We start from the raw sequence: 24,196 nt of genomic DNA on the forward strand, positions 1-24,196 counted from the left end.
TCTTGATCGATCAGATGTGCTTGTGTAAAGACCGAAAACTTACATTTGTTCTGGGCCAACACACGGGACGCTCTTCCCCTTTAAATCTTTCCGCTAAACGGGAACGTGCTTCCTTTGACTGGTTTGGGATCGCGACAGCGGCCGCCCTCTCTCGCGCACGATTGGCCGAGCCGTGGGAATATTCAAATGAAGCTTTGATTGATTGGCCCGGAGCCGGTTTCAACAGTGCAGAGGACTCATTTTCATTCCGACATCACTCTCCGTGGTTCACACGGCTCGGTTAGGCTTGCTGACATGATACGCAAGCGATGGCAAGGAAAACCTAATCGGTGAAATTATCTCCCACACCAGCGGCGAATATGTCGAGGAAGTGCAGTTAACGGAGCCAGCTTTATCAATGGATATTCCTCCCGGGGTTTCAGGCGCTCATCGCGAATTCTGTGGCGAGATTGCTTTTGCAGAGGAAATACGCCTTCCGAGCAGGAGAACAACCAATCAGCCGTGGCGAACCAAAGATAAACAAGCCTTATGATAAGACAAAACTCTGTAAGACATCGATCACGTTTCCCCTTTTTCCTCTATAATAATGTTTCATCTCCTCTGTGGGGACTCCTGTGAAATGTTTGTTTTTTAGTTTTTTTCAGTAATTTAGTTTGCCATGCATTTGTGCCAGTCAGACTGCCTCTACTCTAATTATGTGTGTGTGTGTGTGTGTGTGTGTGTGTGTGTGTGTGTGTGTGTGTGTGTGTGTGTGTGTGTGTGTGTGTGTAGTATTTAACAATAACGGAGTGAGAAAGGAAATAAGGTTCGTACGGGCGCTTCAGCGTGTAATGCCAGCATTGATTTTAGGTTGACAGCGCTGAATTGGTGAAAGATGCCCAGTGCGCACTAATAGGATAGGAGCGTCTCGCCCTTACTGTATATCATTATAGCTGTGTATCATATCTATTGGCCAGTGTGCATTCATCAGAGCGGAGGTCGCTCATTTGTTTTCGTCTTAAACAATAATATATAGTATTTACTAGCTCCAACATGTATTTAACGAGTAATTGTAGAAAATATAGGAGGCACGTGATTTTTATTTTATTTCAAGACACAAAACATTTTTAAATTTTTAGTCTTTTTTTCCTATAGAGGCGTTATGGTGTAAGTAAATATCAGTCGGCACATCCATGAATGGGATGAAGGCTTTGAAAGGCGCTTTATATGTCAGCATCTCAGTGGATATGGGAAGTGCTTTGAAGTATATTATCGGTCATTCATGGCTGCCTCAGAAGGTTTCCATTTCTATTGTCTAGAAGCCGGAGGTGGGATCATCGCACCTCACTGCACCGGTGGCAGCCGAGGTTGAAGGTTAGCCGCAGCGGAGTTCCTAAAGATTATTGGCCAGGTGTGAAATTCTACCCTGCATGCTTTTCCTGCTTGGGCCAGATCCTTTATTACCCAGAGAGATGGGATGTCACAGCTTAGCACCAGAGGCAGAGAAGAAAAGCCAGCAATTTGGTGTTTTATTATCATCTTCTTTTTCTTCTGGCTGTTTCCAGAGCAAAAGAGAAATATATGCCAACTCCCCTGGGTTTAGTTTAATAGGCTTTTCTAGGTCGTTTTTCTTCCTTATGGCTTTCCTATAAACATATTTAAATTATGACTTTCTGGCCTTTGATTTATTATAATGTCAGAGTGTATTGAAAATATTGCCGCCTGCTCATTTCCATCGCTTTTCTTTTCTCTCTGAAAGCTTCAGTTTGAAAATCTTACTTTCAGCTAACTAGCTGTAATTACGTGTTCACATGGTGTTTGCGTGTTTGAAGTATGTGTTGACCGAGTCCGAACTTGCTCGAGAGGCTTTTAATTTGCATTGTATCAGGAGCAGTCAGTGTGCAGGTAACCCCCATGGGGGTTTCCCTCTGATCTCACATCTCACACCCCAGCAGTAATTCCAGCTCTGTGAGGGAAAAGGGATTTGTCATTTGGCTGCCTGCTTCCCTTTGCTTTCTCAGGAGCGAAGCTGAGCTCTGATTTATTGTGAAATTTCCTCAGGCTGGCTCAATCTCCAGGCCTACCGAATTACTGAATGGAAGGAGCTGCTCGCTAGGAGAATGACCTTTTCTTGAAAGATTATTACTCAGGCAAGTGCAAGGACTAATTAAGGTCATGTCCTTTTTTTCTGCTATGTCATCCATTGACTGACTTTTCAGGGTACAGCGAATTTTCTGTGGTGTATCAGTCCATGGATGTGGAATGATAACATGAAGCAGATGACTTGGAAAATATATGGATGGGTGACAAACAAAACCTGATCCCTTCTCCTCTACAGTAAAGGGATCCAGTGGCCCCGTTGTGATGTGGATGGGATTTTTGTCCTCTTCTTTGTGTTTCCAGTAAAAAGTAGCCACACCCTACAATGCCCTGTCTTTATTGTCTTTTCTACTCAAAATAAGCCCATGCTTTACAAATTGAACACTGTGTTGTATCCAGTAAGACTTAAAGTAATGGCTGGGGTGATAAACGCATAAGAAAAGTGCTTACTGAAGCCATAAATGAAGTGAAAATTGGGGCGATTTTTTTGTAGGCTGCACATTAATTGCTGTCTACTATCAGAAGAGTCGCCCCCTGCTGGTTATTAGAAGGAGTTCAGATTTAACCAATTTCCAGACTGGCTTCTGATCCAGAAACTATTTTACAGCCTTACCAGTCGCCTGACTTCAAAGCACTGAAATACCTGTGGGACGTTATGGACTGTAAGTACTTTGCACAACCATCAGACTTGGAAGAATAGGAAGAATCAATGCCAAAGTGCACCGAGGCTGTTTGGTGGCACATGCTGGTCCGGCACTTTACTCGGTGCTATTTCATTTTTTTTCATTTGGTTTGTCATCTGTCTTCTGTGCACTCAACTTGTCCATTTCACTGGGATAATGTCAGTGGTTTTGTTGCTTAGCAATTTCTCCTGTGCACCCTTTGTAATCAGCTCTTTATCTGCTAGGAGATGTCAGGTGTAATTATGAGCAGCCTGTCATCTTTTGAAATTTGTCTAATTGGTCTTTTAATTCTAACAGGATGAAGGCTTAGTGAGACGTGGGCTGTGGGTTGAAGGTTAAGGACTGGGCCTCCTGAGGTTAGGGAGGAGGGAACCAGCCCTCCTAAGGTTGTTATTGTTTTGTCTACATACTGCTACTTGGTAATTATTTTTGATTAATGTAAAGCCAAATTTGAACTGATGCGTCATCATTTAGTCTGAAAAGAAAGGCTAAAGAAAGGCGGTGAGATGATGTCTTTATAAGCTGAACCAAAGATCAAAGACTCTTTTCTCATAGAGCATTTTAATGTTTCTGTGATGCATGGCAGAAAGCTTCTCATTAGGTTCATCTCCCGCATAAGAACCATACAGGCAGCATTTTCTCCACAGTTTTTAATGAGTTGTTTGTTTGCCCCGAAATTTTAATGGCTTGAAGGAATCAGTGACCCTTTACAATTTAGCAGTAAACTAAGAAGCCAGGAGACAGGACTTGGGAGAAGATTGTTTGTCTAACATAAACTCATTTTTATCTTTTTTGTCATGGAATTGGAAGACTAAAAACAATCCTGCCTGTCCACGGTTTGGCAAACAGATGTCATGTTAAAATAATAGTCTTCATCTACTGACAAAATAGCTTATCTCTCCACAAAACCTACAGCTCACTCTCATTCACGATCTGTTATCTTTGAAGTCAGGGTTTTCTAAAGGCCGGGCTGCATACCCATAGCTCTTTGACAGTGTGTCTCAAGTGTGCATACTGGGATAAAGATAAGATAAAGCTCTGTTTAGCCTCTAATGCTGCTTTGGCATTGGCCAGTCTTTACCCAGTGTGCAGTGTGTTTCTTTTACCTTGGCACTGTGTATGCACATAGACCATTTTGGGTCAGCCCAAGGCTTCCTGCTCAAAAAAAAAGGCTGTTTAAAAAGGTTTAGATTCGTGGCTGAATTTGTGCTTCACATCTTTATGTATAAAATGTCAGAATTACTGTTTTCCAAATAGTTAATTTAGTATTTAGACTTCTTTTTTTTCTTTTTACCTTTTTTCCCTAATACTAGCATTTCATGCTTGCACAAATGAAAGCTGAGCATAAAAGCAAAATTCTACATGTGTATAGGTTGTGTCGTGTAGATTAAATACAGACAGAAATGACCTATATTAACAGAAAAGTAAATGATTAATTGTTTGAGAAAAACGGTGACCCTCACAGATCATCTGTTTCTATATCAAAGTCCTTCAAGAACCTCGAGCCTACCGTGGACTAGGTCTGGTCATTTGTTGACCAGCAGTTTCACTGGTCCCAGGACATAAATACAAACTACACATAAAAATCACCCAGTGAAATCTGAAAAACAAAGCTTGAAAAGTTTGATTGCTTTTCCCTGAAATGTAGTTTTAAAAAGTTGAATTAACTGTTTGTTTTTTTTACCCTGTAAATTATACTTCTACCACCATCTTTGCTGTTGCAGAACTCTTCCATAGATTTCAATTCAGGATTCTGCAATTTGGCCGTGGGCCAGTGTTAGCTATTTAATATTAGCTGGTCAATCTATTGGTATTGTCATGCCTGTTATATAAAATATTTTAAAAGTAAAGAAGAGACATATCAGTATTTGGTATCTATCTTAAAAATCTTGTATCAGTCAGACACATCTCTGGAAGTTAGAAATGTCAACTTGTGCTCAAAAAATGTTGTCGCTATTAGATAAAGGGAGGGTTAAAATTTGGTCATTTGAATTGTATGATTGTGGGATTTGCAAAAAAAAAAGTCTGTGTTTAGAAGGAAAAAGTGATTTACATAAGAAAGTAGAGGGCACACAGCAACCTCCAGGACTGGAAAAATAACTGCAGATACGTGAATGGGTAAAGGCTGTAAACATCTTTATAGCTCACATTTTAATATTAATCATATTTTCCCAGTGACTTATTGACCTGGCTAATAATGCTGCATAAGTTACATCCAACCGAATGCTCATCTGCCGCAATATTATACATGATAAATTGCATAAAGTTTGTGCTTGCATAAATAAGTTGTAGGAAATGCGTTCTTACACTGTTGTAAAGCCTTTTACAGGAACTAATCTTGGTGCTAATGAGGCTCATTGTTATCAGCCGCAGGCCCAAAGTGTTCTTGCTACTAAAGCAGAGTGACTTCGGGTTGTTTGGCTATCCCGCGCATGAACCTTTGTTTCCTTTCTCCTTTATTTATTTATTTTTTGCTTTCTCTACACTAAATGTGAAAAGAGAAGTATGGCTCTCTTTTGTATGCTATTCTGATACCAATTATGTAAACTATTATAGAATTTAACCAGGCCAGCTCTTATCGGTTAATCCAGAAGTAATAGATTCTATTAAAAATGTATGAAGGGATTGGGGACGGATGATCTGTGTGTGTGTGTGTGCGCGTGTGTGTGTGCGTGTGTGTGTGTGCGTGTGTGTGTGTGCGTGTGTGCGTGAATTCAGCAGCTGCAGCAACACTGCTGTCTAATTCTGTCTCTATGTGAGGTTTGTCTGGTCTCCATTACTTAGACAGGTTCCTGCAGTGCCTCTGAAAGCCATACATAATATACAATTAATTATACAATAAGTGGATTGTTATTCATGGACCTTGTCATTTTTATTCAAAGTGAGACACTGCTTTTTCTCTTTTGTAATAACTAATTGCTCTTTGTTAGTCATTTATTGATTCTCATTTAACCTTCTTTTCTGGGTTTTTGTTCTCTCTCTTTGCCTTTTGCTTGCCTTTTGCTTGCCTGCAGTTTCTGAGTAGAAGGAAAGGTATTAGCATAGCACCCGTGCTAATCCACTGGCAGAGTGAAAAGGGTGCTCGTCTTTTTCATTATCATCTAATTATTTACAGAAGATCCTGAGAACTGCTAACGGTAGCTGAGATGGTTCGGTTAGGGAGGTGTGAGTGTAAATGTGGCAGCGTGAGTGTGTGCGTGGAGCCAGCGTGCATGGTGTATTTGTGCATTTGACATTAGTTGAGAAGGAGGCTCTTTGTGCAATTTGCCTCTATCTCAGCTCTGACCCTTAATGCTGTGCAAAGTCATAAAAGACTCCAGAAGGTCAGGCAGATGCTCTTGTCTGAGCCTGTGTATAATTTAGGGCTTTTTCCTCCGTTGATGGATGTTCTTGTGCAGCTGCTTTATACATCCAAACAGGTAAAGCAAGAACACAAGCCTTTTTATGTGTTTTATAATGCAGTAGCATTGTCTAGGTTATCATGCATACGAAACCTTATTATCTCAGGGAATGAATTTATAATCGGTGAATTGTCAGGATATAAATGGTGCTGCTTTGGTGTAGTCATCTCAAGAATAACAAGATGCCTGAATAATTCAGTTTGAATCATCTGCAAACTGTCTGTTAAATTAAACAACCATACTGAAGTTCACCTCACCTCATCATCTCCCAAAATGCCTTGTGCTGACAGACGTCACATTATAATATGAAGCATTTTACAGTATGACAGGGACAAAGGGGAAAGGCTTGAAAAACGACTTTGTCCGCCAACATATCCTTATCAGAGCACCATGGGGGACAATTAGATGGGCTGCAAAAACAAGGCCTTTATCTCCCTGTCAGGTCCTCAGTGGGCCACACGACATTGCTTATCACTTGCATGGATGTCGCCTGAGAGTCAGAAGACCTAAACGCTCGAGTAGCTTATATCTGAATGCATAAATACTGTAGATTATGGAGCAGACAGTCGCACATATTGCTTAATTCACACCTCATTTCTTTATATTTTTCTAGGAAAATGGGAAATACGTGCAGGAAAAAACAGCTTAAAAGTCAATATAATAGTATGTATGTAATAGTACGACCTCCTTTATTCTTCACACAGCCTGAACTCTCTTAGGCAAGCTTTCTTGTCATTTCTTTGAGGAATAGTTCTCCAGGCTTCTTGAAGCACATTCATATCTCTTGTTGGCTGTTGGCTGCCTTTTGTTGCGTTCAGTGTAAAGATGATTTCACACTGCTTTTTTCTATGCAGTGGCAGTGTTTGAGATCATTGTCATTGCTTAAAAATGAAGCTGCTGCCAATCAGATGCTTTCTAAATGGTACTGCATGTTGGAATTATATTTGAAAGTAATTTTCTTTGTTCATAATTCCATCAGTTTTGACACGAGCTCTGGCCGTGAGTGGCTGAATTGCAGCCTGAACCATGATAGAGCCTCCACCTTGTTTTGCAGAGGGCTGTAGATTTCTTCTGGCATCCCCAGTGTCAGTTTGAACTAAAAATTAAAAATTTGGACAGATCAGTCTATAAGATCTGATGTCACTGATTTTCACTCCACGTTTTGTGTAATTTGGCATACTTCAGCTGTTTCTCCCTGTTTCCCTTTAAGAATGGCTTCTTGACAGCCATCCTTCCACTGAGAACGTTTCTGATGAGGCTTTGGTGAACAGTAGCTGGATCAACTGTCGGGTCAGATGTATCTCTCAGGTCCTGTGTCAGGTCTTTGCAGGATCTTTTACCTATTTCTTAATGACTTTCAGATGCTGTTCATCTGCTGTAGATATGCAAAAATACTATTTATTTTATGTGTTATCATTTTTGTAGATTCAACTAACAGGCTGCTAATAAGAAAGCACCTAACAAAAGAGTTTAAAATTGGTTCTTTGCTAAGTTGCCTGTGAAGTGTAAAAACAACACTGGTTCATCCTTTGAGTTAAGTGCCTTTTTTTGTGCTCGAATAATTCAAAGGTCATTCTGAAGTGGCTTAATGAACAAGAAAGCAATGTTACTCTGCAGATGGTCAGAAGCAAAGACTAAAAAGCAGACAGTGTCCAAAGAACAAGTCCTAAAGACTTCTTAAATAAAAAATACCAGACTCGCTCATTGGAAGCAAAATACAAAGGAAGGATATATCATAAGAAAGTGCAAAGCATAAAAAAGATTCATCGAGCAAAACTGTGTCTGTATAAAAAGGATGAAATTGCTTGAGGGCTTGAGATAATATCATGCATTCTGACATTACTTTCATTTCTCTTCTATTTCGTGGATAATCAGACTATTTTTAAGATTTAAGTTTGTGCTCTCAGTGACTTTTTTTGTCAAGTCCTTGCTGCCCTCTCTTTGAAATATAGCGCCCTGCTTGATGCATTTTCTTCCAGCTGCAAATTATGGGAGTAATGGAAGGTATTCCAAATTCATGTCTCATTTTCTGCTTGTGAAGGGATTTCTCCAGACGTGCATTTTCTCTCTTGTGTTCCTTCTGCCTTTTCAGTATTTCCCTCTTGACAAATGTGTAGTAATGGAGGGGTTGTTGTGAAATTGCTATTATTTTCAAAATGGAATCCAGGCATACCGAGGCTTTTAGCTCTTCAGATGTGTGTGTTCAGATGAGGCAGGTTGCGCTGAGCAGTTTGAAGTGAGCTTGTCACCGAGGGACAGATGTTGGGTGGAGGAAGGGAGTGGGGGAATCTTTTTTTCTTTTTGGCACCTGAGTAACACAAGATCCACTCCGTCTTCTTCCTTTTGAGGCGAAGGTAATCATGTTTCTGCAGCCCATTGCTGAACATGCTGTTATGTGGTTGACTTGCTTTAGCTGCCCTCCAGACCCTGAGGCAGAAATCAAAACAAAAATCCAGAAGAACCTTAAAAGTAAAAAAAAAAAAGGGCAATCTGAAAGCTACATGCTGCAGGCTCGTAAGTAGCCATTTTGGGGACTACTGCACATCTAAGAAAAATACAGTGTTTCAATTTGTAATCACCAGATTGATTAACTAGTATACCAATAGTTCTGCGGCATTTTGAACTGACAGCAGTTGTCTGTCTTCGAGATGGGCTACCTGATACAAATACAGCACGATAGCCTGAGGTTTCTTTTTTCTTAGTTTTGCAACGCTGGCATTCAGAGTTGCTGACTCTTTCAGATAATCAAACAGAATGTCAAATGCGATTATCGCTGAAATATTTCCTCAAAGCGCAGCTCGCTCTTTTTAGAGTGATTGCTTCAATCAGCACAGCTGTGGCTGTGGCTTTGGCGAGTCTTGTTCAGACACAGGCTCTCATTTCCTCTGACAGTACTTAACACTGCAAACAGCGCAGCCTATTTTAGGGAGCGAGCTGCTTTTGGCTTTTTCTGCTGATCAATACGGTCATAAATTTATAGAACAAGAAACCAAGGTCTCAGAGCCGGTTAGAAATTGAAACACGCGGCCCGAGGCTACAGGAGGGGTTGTAAATGATCTGTGATCACAACAGGCAGAAAGCAAGGTTGATAACGGGAAGGAGCCATCATAACAACTAAGCAGAGGAAGGAGATGGAGTCATCATTAAATTATATTACTTTCTTAAATTTACAGTCTCTGCATTTCATCGAGGGGCAGCTGAATTTTAATATGGTAAAAGGATCTGAGTGGTTGCAGAAATTTAGATCTGCGCTTTACAAAGAACACGCCTATTGGATTTTAATGTCCACGAGGAAGCTTTGCAGTTTGCTTCCATCAGCAGTGCCTGATGCTTTTAATTTGAAGTTAAAAAAATCACTGTGGATAATCGAAGGAATAATTAGCCCATCTATTTGATAGATGGGATGCCACAAAACTACACACAACTGTTCATCTTCCCTAGAGAAGGAAACCCAGTGATTACATTTAGCTCCGCAGGCACAAATAAGGCAGCCACCTGCTTTAAAAAATACATATATCTATTTTGAAGATTAGCTTGAATTTTGGAACAGATAGCTGTTGGTGGTCAGAGGCTAAATCTTTATGTTGAGCAGGTGTGATTTTTCAGTAACTACGGATATTTCTCAACATCTTCTGGGTGAATGTGATTTTAACCCTCTAGAGCAGTGGTTCTCAAACTTTTTCTGGTATGCCTTGCTTCAGATGTTGAAAAAAAGGGTCACATGCCGCACTTTTTATCAATCAGCAAAGAATCCAAGTAGAATTTTAGTTAAATAAAGATGTTTTGTTATTTGTCTTTACAATTTACCCCTGGACTTCAAGGCTCTGGCAGCAGTGGCTCTGTGCTCCACAGTTTGAGAACCAGTGCTCTAAAGCAGGGACGTCAAACTTATTTTACATCGCGGGCCACATAGAACTACTTTGATCTTCTGTTGGCCCGACCGGTGAAACTCCCTCATCTGTCGGTGTACAGAAATGTAACTAGACATTTAATCCCTGAGATATTTTAATATAAGAAAAATTAGTGCAATTTCAACAGCGCGTGTCAGTTCTTCTGCATGCTGGTGGAGTAAATGAAAGATATCTGTCAGCACAACTCTTTAGTCTTAAATTGTATGTAATAAATGTGTAAAATTACAGAAATCTAATACTTATGAATGACCATTGGGAAGGTTTGTATTAGTAGGAAAAGCTGTAAAACTTATGAAAATATAGTTAAAAGTTAAAAATTGATGCCACCCTTCACATTTTCCAGAGTCATCCAATTGGCTGATTCAGTCTCCTGTAAAGTCTAAAGGGACTGTGAAGTTAACAGTGGTTATTCAAAGAAATATTGATGGTAGATGGTTATTTTAATGACATTCCTTCTGATCTTGACTGTACTTTGATGCCTTAATTAGCAGATGTTAGTATACCTGCTAAACATCCCCACATTAACATTTTCATTGTGGACAGAGGCGAGTTAGCGTTTAGTTAACTGTACAGTCTCTAAAACTTATGTCTGTGTGGTTTTGTCTATCAGGTGTTAAGTGTTAACCAAAGTGTAAAATCATCTGATTTCTTTTTGTTGTTGTCTTGTTCTAGCAGGTTTACCCAGGCTGTGCGCAGCCCTAGTGAACTATCATGCTGGCCTGTATCCAGAGACGGCAAAACTTCTCGTCGCAGCATTTGGCCTGCACACCCAAAAGCCTCGATGTTCCGCCGCCGCCATTGCTGCTGCCGGTACCACCGCTGCAGTCATGCACCCACAAAGGTGAGTCCTATCGAACACATTTAAGACATTTTGTCATAAAGTATCTGTTTTTCACGACACACTGGGAGTAAAAAAAAAAAAAAACGTCACGTTCTACTTGACCTTGTTGGCTCAAAGTGCTCGTAAAGATCACACGTGGTTGTTTTCAGCAGCGCTCGCTGAGATTCCAGGTACTGTGGAGCATTTTGAATTAAAGTAATGGGCTACTTGATGATAATGTCTGCTAATTGTAAAAGCTTGTAATCAGCGTGCTCATGCAGTGCAAATGCATGCAGGTCAGAGTGGACAAAGTGAAATTACAGAGTGACTCAAATCGCCCATACAGGGTTACTAATGATGCTCACACTGTGCAGAAGGTGCTTCGTGTGTGGGTGTTGTTTGACCTTCATTTTGAATGATTGCACGGCATGTGCTGTAAGGTTGAGTGTTGAATCTATGGGAGTGGAATTTATGATTAGATTTCTTTCAATTAACTGATTAAATGAGATGATTATTATTTTCTTTATGTAGTTTACTCTGCTTTCATGCTCTTTGTGTAGTTGTCCAACTCGCTTCCACTGGTTCATCCTACCTGCAAAGCCTACTTCTGCTCTGTTGTCTGTTTCTCATCACCCGCCCACTTTCTTAGATACACCTGTTCAACTGCAAATATCAAATCAGGTAATCGCATCGCAGCAACTTGGTCAAGATGACCTGCTGAAGTTCAAACCGAGCATCAGAATAGGTAGAAAGGTGATTTAAGTGACTTTTAATATATAGTTGTTGGTCTGATGTATTTCAGAAACTGCTGATCTGCTGGGATTTTCCCACACAGCCATCTCTGGGGTTTACAGAGGATGGTCCAGAAGAGGAAATTAAATGGTGTGCTGCAGTTTTCTGGGTGAAAATATATTTTGTTGATCTTAGAGGTTAGAAGAGAACAGCCAGGCTGCTTCGAGCTGACAGGAGGGTAACCATAAATAAAATAGCCAAGGTTTACAGAAGAGCATCTCTGAATGCACAACACATGAAAGTTTGAAGCAGATGGGCTACAGCAGCTAAACACCACTTCATGCACTTCTGTTGATTAAAAACAGGAAATTGAGGCTACAGAAACTGCACTGGTCTGATGAGTCTTGATTTTGCTGTGACATTCAGATGGTAAGGTCAGAGTCTAATGTAAATAACATGAAAGGATGGATGGCTTGTATCAGTGGTTCGGGCTGCTGGTGGTGCTGTAATGTTGTAGGCGGTAATTTCTTGGCACACTGATTGGAGTGAAGTTGCCCCCCCTCCCTGTTTGACACCACTTTTGTTTGATTTAAGGTGGGGGGGGGGGACTTCACTCTGATTACCAACTGAGCATTGTTTAAGCATCACACCGTAGCTGAATATCGTTGCTGACCGTCAAACCCTTTATAACACAGTTTGCCCATTTTCTGATGGTTGCTTCCAGCAGGATAACCCATCAAATCATCTCAGACTGGTTTCTTGAACTGACACTAAGCTGACAGTCCTCAAATGGTCTCCGCAGTCACCAGATCCGAATCCAGTAGAGCACATTTGCATGTGGCTGAATGGGAGATTTGCGCCATGGACGTGCAGCCAGACACTTCTGCAGAAACTGTGTGATGCTGTCATGTCAATATGGACCAAAATCTCTGGGAATGTTTCCAGCACCTTCTTAAACCCATGCCTTGAAGAGTTAAGGCATTTCTGGGTCCAACACAGTACTAGCAAGTGTACCTAATTAAATGGCCAGTGAGTGTTTCCCAGTTGTCTCTTAGCTTATCTGACTGATTATGTTCCCGGTTTTCTTTGTTTGCATGATCTTGTGCACTCTCGTGCGTCTCGTTCTCATTTATTTCTGATAATTAGATTTCCTCAGGTTGACCTTCTATAGAGTCATGCTGTGAGTCTAATGAGGTCACCAAACTCCAGGCAGTTAAAAGTACCATAAAAAGTGAAACGAGACTAACAGCATGGGGGGGGGGGCATGTCAATTAAGTGCATTGTATACAGTTACAATACAAGCTCCAATCAGCCAAAATAAGTGAAATCTGTGGTGTCGCAGACTGCGCAGTTAATTATTATGTCTTCCTTATTTACTTGTAGCCAAGCAGTGTGTATCCAACCATATTCAAATTTGAAATGCTAAAAATTCATTCCCTCTTAAGCTCCATCTACTCATCCCTCATTTCCCCAGGTGAAATACCCCTTTGTCTTTTCTGTTATTAAATATTAATTGGGAATCAGTGGAGCGCTTGTCTGCTAAATGTTGGAACAGAAGGGCCTGGTTTGCCTCAGGCAGAAACAGGGATGCATTTTCTCATCCTGTTTACCTGCAGGGCCTCCACCCACCCCCCTCTACCCCCCTTCAGTTTTATGCACTGCACTGTGCGTGGTGCAGCACCCTCCAGCTGTGGCCTGACATTTCAAGCGCAGCCACAGGGAATAAACTACTGATGGGAGCTCAGTCTGTGTGGTCTGGGCTTCTTCCTTAAATGAGTCGTTGGATCAAGTTAAAAGGGGGCAGTATTAAGCCACTGCTGTGCTTTTGAAAGCCATTTTCATTTTTAGCCATCGATAAATGGAAGGTGCGGGGCCATTAGAGCTCCCGGCCACGCAAACCAACGCGAAAGATTTCTGAGAAACGACTGTTAGGAATTATGTGATGAGAGTAATTGAGAGCTGTGATGTTCGCTGTTATCTCAGCTTGAAAGCCGGGGCTGGAAATGCTTTTTTTCCCACGCTGCCGGCCTGCACTCGGCCCGCCTTTGAGAGGGGGAAACTTTGCCCAAGCGGCATAGAAACAAATGAGGAATGACACTGGTGCAAGGAAGTATTTGGCCAGAGCCTCCTCGAGCACACATAACCAAGTGTTAAACCCTGAGGTTACTCTGTTCTTTGAGTACCTAGCCTTCATCCAGGGAGCACTGACGTGGAAAGAGCGAGGCTCGTGAAAATGAGGCGAATGAGTGTCTGAGTGTTTTTATTTTTGTGTTTACCAAAGAAGCCTGTGAATAGAGAGGTTAGTGTGAGTGAGATTTAAGAGCATACGGTGTCAGTGTTTTCCTGTGCCTCGCTGCGATGTGAAGCGCAGAGAATTAGCACTCAAATCTGAAGCTCTGTTGGGCATGGCGAGTGGCTTTAAACACTACAATAAAAGCTTTAGCCGCTACCGCTGTGAAGAAGAAGAAGCAAATCACAGGCAGCGTTTTCTCTTTCGCCATTGCAGTTGGAGTTAAAACGTCTCTGCACTGTTGTTAGTTTTTGAGACAGTGAATCAACTCTAACTACAGTAGAGGTGAGCCAGCTTTGAGTCCCCAAAGATTATCTGTAGGGAAAATGAATGGGGTGTCTTTTCTTGAACTGGGGGCACCTGAAATAACTCTGCCGGTGACTTTAGAACAACTTTAAAACTTTATTGTGAATCTTTTTAATGCCCTCTTTATTAATCACTCCAACTTTAAACTGAGTTCAGTCAGTGTGTGTAAAGCTGAGCCGTTATGCATTTCCTTATGTATGCTTTGATTATTCACAGTTTCAAAAAATAAAGTACACATAATCACTATGAACCTAAAGCTAAGACTTCAGGCTGCTCTAAATGCTTAATTTCAAATGTTTTTTTTTTCTATTCTTGTGTTGACTTGATGTCGACTCTGTACATATGTCTTTATATGCTCATCTCAAGCACAGCAAGAGCCTGAGATTGAAAAGTATAGGGTTCTATTTGCAAAAGCCAATAAGTAGGAAATGGGCTTTTAGAGAGGGGATCCTTAAAGAGATACAGTAGTGTGCAAAAGTCTTTAGCCTGTGAAGGTTCTCAGTCATCCAGGTCATCGTAGTCAAAGGAGCTTGCAAAGAAAAGCGTCTGGACTTCTTTAAGTTACTTGAAGACGTTTCACCTCTCATCCGAGAAGCTTCTTCAGTTCTAAGGTCAAATGGTGGAAAGTCCCAGATATAAACCTAGTGGGAGTATCCCCCCACAGAGGGACAAAAGGACCTCCTGAGGATCCTCTAATCCTCTAAATGAGAATCGGCTAAAAGTCTTTAGCCGATTCTCATTTCTTTATATTTTCCTGAAGTGGCGTTCAGCAATAGTTCTCCAGGCTTTCTGAAGGTCTTTTAAAATTTTTACTTTAGACATTGGCTGCTTTCTCAGTTGTTTTGAGTCCAGTATTTGTATCTGATCATTTTCAGTTTTTATATGCTGTTAAGCCACTTAACAGTTACCTATGAATCATTTAAGCATAAAAAGGAGCCTAAATCAAAGGAAAAACCAGTGTTGCGTGTACAAAAAAACCCCAGCTTGGCAAAGAACCAGTTTTAAATTGTATCTTAAGGCACTTTGCTACTAAAAGCATGTCAGGATAGGGGGGAAAAAGCAGTGTAGGATCATCTTGACAGAGAACAGAACAAAAGGAAACTAACATCCAAAGATAAGCTTTGATTGTCCTTCAACTGAGCCCGGAGAACTATTCCCGAAGACGGCTTAAAGAAATGACAAGAAAGCCGAATAAGAGAGTTCAGGCTGTGCCGAAGAATAAAGGTGGTCATTCCGAGTATTACTGACCGTCAAGCATGTTTGAATGTATTTCAATAAACTGTTGCACTTATTTCACATTTCCCTTGAAAAATTACACTTTTATGAAATATAAAGACATGAGGGATGAATCACGACTTCTGTACAGTACTATATTGCTGATATTATTACTGCTTATACACAGAAGATGAATGGAGCTACAAGACAAATGAGTTTTCTTGAACTTTGAATCACGCAGCTACTCTGAGTCACAATAAAAGCATGGCGTAGGTCTGCTTTATAATAAAATTGGAAGCTGGGAATTAACTGAAATAATCAATCACACCAGGATATAATTGGGTTCTAATCATGTAAATAATGTAAAATAAAATACCAAAAAGATAAATAAAAGCCATAAAGTTATCTTCCGTTTGCTCTAACAGGCAGATAGTCGATTGCAGAGGCTCGTCTTAAACAGATGAATGAAGGCAGGAGCAATTAATTACATGGTTCTAATGACTGGACTTACTGGGCCAAGTGAGTGCACGGAGGAGGTTGTCATGGTAACAGAGGGATGGCTTTTAAAAGCGTTCTTGAATTTCTGAGCTTCGTCCCTAGTTATTAAGGTATTTTAAATATCAGGATTATTGGTGTGGTAAACAAGTATTTATGCCTGCTGAGAAGCGCTGTTCTGTAATTAACTGCCAGTTCTCAGTGCCATGTTCCTGCTGAGGATTTGACACTCGTAAACATGTTATCACACAAAAGTGTTCAAGATAAGTCTTTAGCCTAACATCAAAGGCCTGTGGGGGGTTTTTTGTTTAGTTTTTTTGGTCTGGCAGTTCTGCCAACATGTATGGATAATAACAATGAAATGGAATTTTTTTTATTTATTTTAGTTTTATCTCATTTGGGAATCGTATCTAGCAACCATTGTAATTGTTTCCTTATGTTCCTCCCTCTGGGCATGAAATGGTTGGAAGCCGTGGTTTTGGAAACTCAATGAGCCTGTCCAACTCCTGTTTCAGCCCTGCCTCTGGGGCTTGTTTTGCCCATAAATTAGTGATTAACTCAAAGTGCTCCAAAACAATGAGGTCCCTGCTCTAATCTGGGGGAAATGGCTTCAAGTGTGACCACGGGAAAAAGATTAGCCTGTTTTAAAGTGGCAGAAAGCGTCGAGTGGGATTGCGTGTGGGTGGAAAAAGGTTATGAAAGACCCATACGTATGTATACATCGACATAACACTGTATGATTAAAAATGGTTTATCCCTCCAGATTATTTTTATGCTAATATTAATGAAATCTCTGTCCTGAAGCTACACACACACACACACACCCGCACAATCAGGCATAGTGGTGATTGAGCGTTTATGATTGCCCCTCACCCTGAGCTCTTTCTTTCCAAGCATGTCCCCTGCGTGGAAGCAGGAAATCAGGATTAGTTGTTTCCTGTGAAAGTGTGCCAGTTTCAGTGGGTGCCATAACAGCACCCATTGAAACTGGCGTGTTAAATGTGCCGAACCCCTTTCAACCAAAAGAAAACGCCAAATCCCGACCGGAGGAGCCACTAAATGTATCATCATGGTTTTTAGCAGCACCGCACATCACAGTCCAGCGTGCCTCACATAAACAAGCTCGATTCAATCAGTCCCGTCTAAAAAGCAAGCGGTGGAAATGCTAAAAGGTCAAAGCTTGTTTAAGCACTGCGTGATGGCTTTGGTCAAGACTGCTTGCAGAAAAGTGGCTGATGGTATTTTCTGAGCTGCTTCTACTTCTGCTGCTGCTCGCTGTCAGGGCTGAGGAGAGAAACAGCGTGCTGTCTGCAGGTTCAGGGTGATTAAGTGCTTAAGGTCAGACTGCTAATTATCTCTCTGCCATGTCTTACCTCACAGCACATAGCTGCCATTTCCTTGTTGTCATGCGAACAGCCTCGTATTTGTTTTCACTTCTTCACTTCTGTCTTTATTTTATACCACTGTGCCTTTTCACAGTAAAGCAATGTACACTTTGGAGAAAAAAGGTAAAAAGATGGTTTTAAAAATCTGGTTTCAAATTAAATAGACAAGCGATCCCCTCCCCCCCGGCCTCATTTTGAATCCTCTTTTGCTCATAATCCTTCACAGCTGAGCAGTGGTTGTCACCCTCACTGAGCGCCCACTTCAAGGGAAAACTGTTTTCTTCTCAGATGCTTCTGCTTCATATCCTTTTCAGTGCTATCTGATCTCTTCCTATCTTAAAAGCCTTGTGACCTATGAGATTGACGTCTTGAGAAATTAACCCCACCCCTCCGCACTGGATCCACTCAAATAAGCTGTGAACGACAATGTACGCTTTACTTTCAAGCTGTTTATCGACATGATCTGGACTCATGGCATTATCTGTTGGAGTTTTAGAGCGTTAGACGCCCTTTAACCTGTGAAAAGTGCATGTAGCTGTCCACTGAACTCACAGCAAGAGAGCGGTCATTATGTGTGTCACTCTCACTTAATCCAAGCTGAGAATTTCCAGTACTGAGCCTGTCTGAAGGATACTGTCCCCTGCTGTGTGCTAAATGTGATAAAGGGCAGTGGCACACAGTGTACCGACTTGACCCTAGCGACACTCAGAGTTCATGCGGGAAAATGGCTCCAGTCTTCCTACAGTACACGCCTGTATAATATTGCTTATAGCGTAAAAACTGACAATGAATGTGCTAAAAATATAAGCCTGCATTAATACAAACTTACTGTAAGATCAGCGTGCATGATCCCATAATTGCAGCAGGGAAAGATTAGAGTAGATGAACTCATTGTTGGGTTAAAAGTGTGCAGCAGTTTTATCTCGCGCATTCTTATCTGCAGAATGAAAATAATGAGGTTTTCCTGCCTCGTATGCTCATGTGCTGCAGTTGAAATGCTCTGAATACAATCCCTGTGGCTTAACACTGGATGCAAATGAATCGGAATTAAAAGCTGGCTTCGTTTTTATTGTATTTTATTTACTTTTTGTTTGCTTGTTTTCAAACTAAAGGAGGAAAGGAGCACGTACTGCGAGGTACACAGTCTGCTTTGCCTTGTAACTTTTCACAGTAAAGTTCAAACCTAATCTCGGAGTGTGCAAATGACCTTTTCCTATCTGCGGATCGCAGTGGAGGCAGCGCTTTCTGCAGGCCGACGGTTTTCACTCTAATAATATGCATATGTTGAGTATTTGGATAAGGTGGCAGCCGGCACAGTAGGCTATTGTCTAATTGGCAACTGGAGAGAAAACGTCAGCTTTCACACTGCAACTGATGAACTGCACTTTTTAATTTGGTTGGGGTGTGCTCGTAGGAAAGCTTATGTGTTTTGCAAGGAAAGAGTTACTGCGTTACTTTCATTACAGCTAACACACGCTTTGGGGGAAGCCAACCCGCGTGGCGCTCACTTCACTGCCATCAAACGCTGCCGACTGGAGGTAAAGCCTTCAAGATTGAAACAAGTACCTGTGGTTGCAATTTCGAGCAAATGTAATGCCGCTCATGCTGTTTTTGATCACACTTGTAACTTCACATTATCCAGCGGTTGGGGTTTTTTTTGTTTCGTTTTTTGAAGTCTAAACTGATCCTTTTTTATGCCTGTGTCACACAGTAGTGGTCCTCAGATGATAAATATGTGAATGCAGAGTGCCTATTTGCAAATGAGGCTTTCCATAGTGGCAACATTAAGGCAGCCGCAGTGGGAAGTGCAGCTGTGTTGTGTCTCCATAGCTCTGACAGGGCTGTAATCTCTGGACTAACAATATCAGACACCCCGTGAAGACGTGTTAGCATTCAGAGTGTTTGAAGTGTTTGTGGAACAGCAAGCCAATCACAGCATGCTGGGGCTTAGCACTGACATTTTACTCAACCAGAAACGGCTAAAATGTCTGTCTTTGATTTGTTTTGCTAAATCATCCATCTTTGCTTAACTGAGCGCCGTTATCAAAGGCGGGGAACAAAAAAAAGAGGGGGGGGGGGGGATTTTTGTGCTGTGGTGATGCAAGCGGTTATTACGCTTTTAAATGTGTCATCGCATCTAATCATCTAAAGCTCCTTTCAGGTGGACGTGATCCTCTTCTTCTTATGCTTTGTAGTCATGAATATTTATCTTATTTTTTTTTATACATTTGCCAGAAATTGTTATTGCAGCTGCTTTTTCCTCGATACCCCCCCCCCCCCCCCAATTCCCCCCCCGTGAGCAGTATTATGGGAAACCAGAGAAGGGATAGCTCCCATCTTGATGTTGTATACAATACAAACACCTCTCCAACATCCCAGCTGTCATTGTTTTCTATAGCAGCGCTGCACCGCGATACATAATAAGCAGTGTTTTTGCTTTTGTTTTATTTCTCCCCAGAATTCATTCATGCTCCTGGCACTGTGGTGCCTGCTCCTTCTGCTCCGCTGGGAGATTGTTGGATGGATTGAACACTCCACCTTGCCTCTTTCCTCCATTTTAAACACCCAATTTATTTCTTTCATGAGATGGATCTTGTAGATTGACTCATTTTCACAGTCGGGAGGCTCACTGTAGGCCTGAAATGAAATGAACTCCCAAATCAATTTCAAATGGGAACGACGAGCGAGCGCTCCCCTGCATAGCTGGAATTGGATTTGTTATTGAAAATGAAATGAAGTGTTTTGTTTTTTTGTTTTTTTTTTGTTGAGGGTTTTTTTCGGGGGCTTTTTCCCTTTTCACTCTTTATTGCAGATTACAGCTTTGTTCTTTTGCCTGCTGTGATTTCCTCCGACTTACGCTGCGATCTGGGTTAATTTCAGCAGCTTTTCTTTTTATGTCAGAAATTCCATAAAAGTGTCACTCCGAAAGGTGGTGGTAATTTCTACACGGTGATTTATTGTTTTTAAATGGGGTGCCTTTTCCCCACCTTAGTCACTAGGAGTTAAGCAGCCATGAAATTGCCTGAATAATAGTGTTTAAATCCAATCTTAGTTTGTCCCGTCTGCTTTCTCGCACACAATTCAATCATCTGTGCCCTCGACGATTTTTTTCTTTGTCCATCTGCGTCAAGTTTTCCTTCACAGTTTAGGCTGCAGGCTTTTGCATAGATTAGGTCCAAGTTTACGAAGGCATAAAGTGGAACGGCATTGCACAGGCAGGACGTGGTGATACTTGAGTAATTATGTTGGCAAATTGCTTAGGTACTCCTTATTAGATGAGGCTTCTGCTTCTGCTAAGGTGTGCTCCAATAACCAAGATTCCTTTTGATCACATTTTTAAAAAGCAAAAATTAAAAAAAGGTATGCTTATTTGTCAGAGTTTCCTGTATCAGGATCATCCTGCATTTAGTGCTAGCTGCTGTTTTTATAGATTTTGTACTACTTTGAAATTAGACCCTTTGCTTTTTCCTGTTTCTTCTTTTCCCAGAATGAACTAATTGTGAGTTGAACTGAGCCTAAGTTAAAAAAAAATCCTGGAGGTGTGTAATAAAACCGGTTTGAGATTTTAAGAGGGAAAAAGAGGAAAAAAGAAAGACACAAGGGGCTCATTTTCTGAGCTAATCACCGTTTCTGTCTTCTGCTTTCTTCTCAGGGGAGCCGTCCTCCATGATTTCTCGGTACCCCTCTCCTGCAGAGTTGGATGCTTTTGCGCAGAAAACTGCCAACAGCCCACTGTCCATCAAAATCTTCCCGTCGGATGTGCGGGTGCCGCAACACAAACAGCTCAGCAAAACAGTAAACGGCTTGGACACCACTGGTCAACGCTACAGCCCCTATTCGCATCCGTACTCGGGAGGCTACCAAGGCTTGTTGGCCATTGTCAAAGCCTCTGTGGTGGTCAAAGGTGTGGTGAAAACCTCAGAGGGCAGAAGGACTAAACATGTAAACAGCCAGGCTTCTGTGGCACCATATAATAATCCTTTGAATAATGTCTACACCGTCAGAAATGGGCATAAAGCCTATCGCGTAAACTCATGCAAGCCGCCCGATGCACCGATCGAGACACTTTGTTCTAGCGTTGGAATAGCCTCTGGAGATCAGAGCCTGCCCCCCCAGTCTGAGCTGGCAGAGGTTCAAAGCTTGATGAGGCAGATGAGCAGAGTTCCTCACAGCCAGGCGCCGCAGCTGGGGGGAGAGGCCCGAGCCAGCCCCTCGCTGCAGGCCGTGGCTGCGGTGGCGCATTCAGACTCAGACTTTGTCCTGGGAGTGCCTCCCCAGAGCAGTCTGGCTTTCGCGGGAGCGGTGCTACCGACACAGAGCGCAGACAGAGCCAAAGCTGGATACTTGGACAAAGGAGACTACACTGTGTGGCAGCACAAAGCTCAAATGCAACAGCAGCAGCCCTATCAGCAGGGAGCAGTGAGGATGTACGGTGTGAGTAGCAGTGCTCAGGGCCACAGAGCAGCAGAAGCTGGGGTTGGCCTTTCTCCTGAAACTTGCCTCCCTTTGGCCCGCTCCTCACAGCTGCCGTATAGGCCGCATCCTGGCAGAGTGGGCGTCGGGCAGGAGCGAGTCAGCGCCAGCGTACAGGGGGAGGTGTCTGTCGGACAGTACTTCGCTCCTCTGTGGGACAGCGTCATGGCTACCCCTAACAGTGACTGTTATCCCTATCAGGTGCTGACAACGGGTACATGTGCAGCCAGGCCTAGAGATGTGGGTCTCTCCCATCCCCATCCCCATCTTCACAACCACCACAACCCACAACATCACCAGGCACAGCTTCACCCTCCTCTTCCTCTTCCCCCTCCCCCTCCTCATACCCAGGCCTACAGCACAGACCAAAACCTCTGTTGTGGGCTGTCTAGTTCTAGCCTGTGCCACGCTGCAGTGCTTAGCAGCAGCCTGCAGTCTCTGGAGTGCCTCATCAGTGAGATCCACCCTCCCTGCATCAAAGAGCGCATGCTGGGCCGTGGGTACGAAGCCATGGGGATGCCTCCGCTCATGGAGCACCAACAGCAAGCCCACATCCAGCTCCCCGTCTACAGATAAGACGGCAGGACAGGGAAGCGACACATCTTTTATAGACCGCAGAGGTGTCTGTGAGCGAGAGACATGCCTTTTTGTTTGTGCATGTACTTTATTTGTAGAAGGCTTTGTCTCACAAGCCTGGAAAAGAAAAAAGGGTAAAATGATAATCATGACTTTAAAATACAGGTTTATTCTATGGACTTTCCACGTTGTATTTTTATATCTTTAAATGGCCATTGGACATGATTACTGTCGTTCACGTGATGCCGAGCACTTATTTGCATTTTTACATCACAAAATCATCGGTAACCTTCTGAAAACTTTTACTTGAATCCGGTTAATGATCTCTGGTAAGCCTTTTTGTGAATATACTGTATTTGTTTTATGGGGTTTTTTCTTATTAGTTATTTGAGAGCAAGAATTCTCCTCAAAAATCACTTTTAACCAATCTTCTTGGTTGTCTGTTGATTTCTTGTGGATTTGTGTTTTGGTTTCCTTCTCCTGGCTTTCCTTTATCGGACATACGCACTGCCCCAGCTTTCTCAGTACGATGCAACTCTCCTAGATGCTGCATGGGGAAATACTTTCACCATTCAAATGTGAATATATATACATCTAACCAACATACTTTTTTGTTACAGTCACAGAGAAACTTGTGTAATTTAAACGCCTATACTGATTTAACCTAGTCACGCTCAGCTCGGCTTTTAAGGACTGTTGCATGTCCAAATCAACACTGTGGCATTCAGGCCAAGCAAGATATGCCCTTGGTTGTATTTTTTTAAACTGTTTTTGAATTTCAGAAGCTTGTGTGAACATTTTTCCTTGAATGACATAAAGTCCCGACACTGTTCTCACGACGCTGTGTGTATAACGGAAGTGCTACGTAGAAGAGCAGGCCGCCTGAATCATTTACAGTGTCTTCTTTGTAGGGCTATATTATCTGCGATGGTTTGAGATGTGTGACTGAGTAGTTCTTTGTGTGTCTGCACTGGTTCTGTAATCCAATTTATTTATGTCCCCACCCCCCTCTCCCTTGATTTATATGGCAAACTGTCTCTCTTATAAAGTGCAATTATTATATATGAATATGTGAGCGCTCTCCATGAATTATGTTGATGAAATAACTACATTTTGCAATGTACGACCCTAATCCCTCACCCTTTTTTGCTTCTTCTTAATAAGGATTGTCAAGTAAATTAAATTTTCTAAACCCAGCGAGTACTGTCTTATTACCTATTAATAGCCATTATCTGGCAAACTTGCAGTCTTTATTATATTCACGAATGATAAAGCAGTTGTAGGAAGACAAGATTTTTTTTCTGGCTTTATTGCAAAGGGATTTAAAGCTTAAGCACAAGGCGAGTCGCTCTCTTCTTATTTTATTTTTTTTTTTTTTACCTCGTTCCATTAAGATCCATCTTTTCACCCAAAGATTTCAGTTTTATTATATGATGTAAGTCAATCCTTAGCTGGAAAAGATTGGACTGGCTCCTTTATAAATGATGCAAGCCGAAAGCGCTAATTTTGTTATCACTGAATGATGTTAGTCCAGATGGATGGCTCATGCTTGAGGCAGAAGCCAATGAATACTTCAAAATACGTAAGTGAAAATGTGCAGGCCTGTTCCTGCAGATATTACATTTTGATATGAAAAATACATGCCTCCTTGAAGACATATTCACGTGAATATTGTTGTTCACATTATTGAGAAATAGGCTGGCCGTTCCCCCAGCTATTGGATTGCTAATGTCCGATGATGTGCCTGCCTGCGCTCCTTATTTTGGTTCATTTGTCCTCCTAAATTGGACGCTTCTAGCTGCGATCCAGACACGAAATGCACAGCCACTT

General features: G+C 41.9%; 1 protein-coding gene across 2 annotated transcripts; it reads left to right on the forward strand.

The window, feature by feature from the left end:
• The first annotated feature begins 222 nt into the window (after positions 1-222).
• Positions 223-23,584, forward strand: LOC113025743 (protein FAM222A-like). Of its 2 annotated transcripts, none has more exons than XM_026173857.1 (3): positions 223-546; positions 10,747-10,915; positions 20,970-23,584. In XM_026173857.1, exons 2-3 carry the CDS (start codon positions 10,786-10,788, stop codon positions 22,364-22,366), a joined length of 1,527 nt encoding a protein of 508 aa, XP_026029642.1. In that variant the 5' UTR covers positions 223-546; positions 10,747-10,785; the 3' UTR covers positions 22,367-23,584. The 2 variants fall into 2 exon arrangements, with proteins under 2 accessions (XP_026029642.1, XP_026029644.1); XM_026173859.1 differs by having other exon boundaries at positions 10,750-10,915.
• Positions 23,585-24,196: the final 612 nt, after the last annotated feature.

Source organism: Astatotilapia calliptera, chromosome 7 (genome assembly GCF_900246225.1).
Source record: "Astatotilapia calliptera chromosome 7, fAstCal1.2, whole genome shotgun sequence".
Lineage (NCBI taxonomy): Eukaryota > Metazoa > Chordata > Actinopteri > Cichliformes > Cichlidae > Astatotilapia > Astatotilapia calliptera.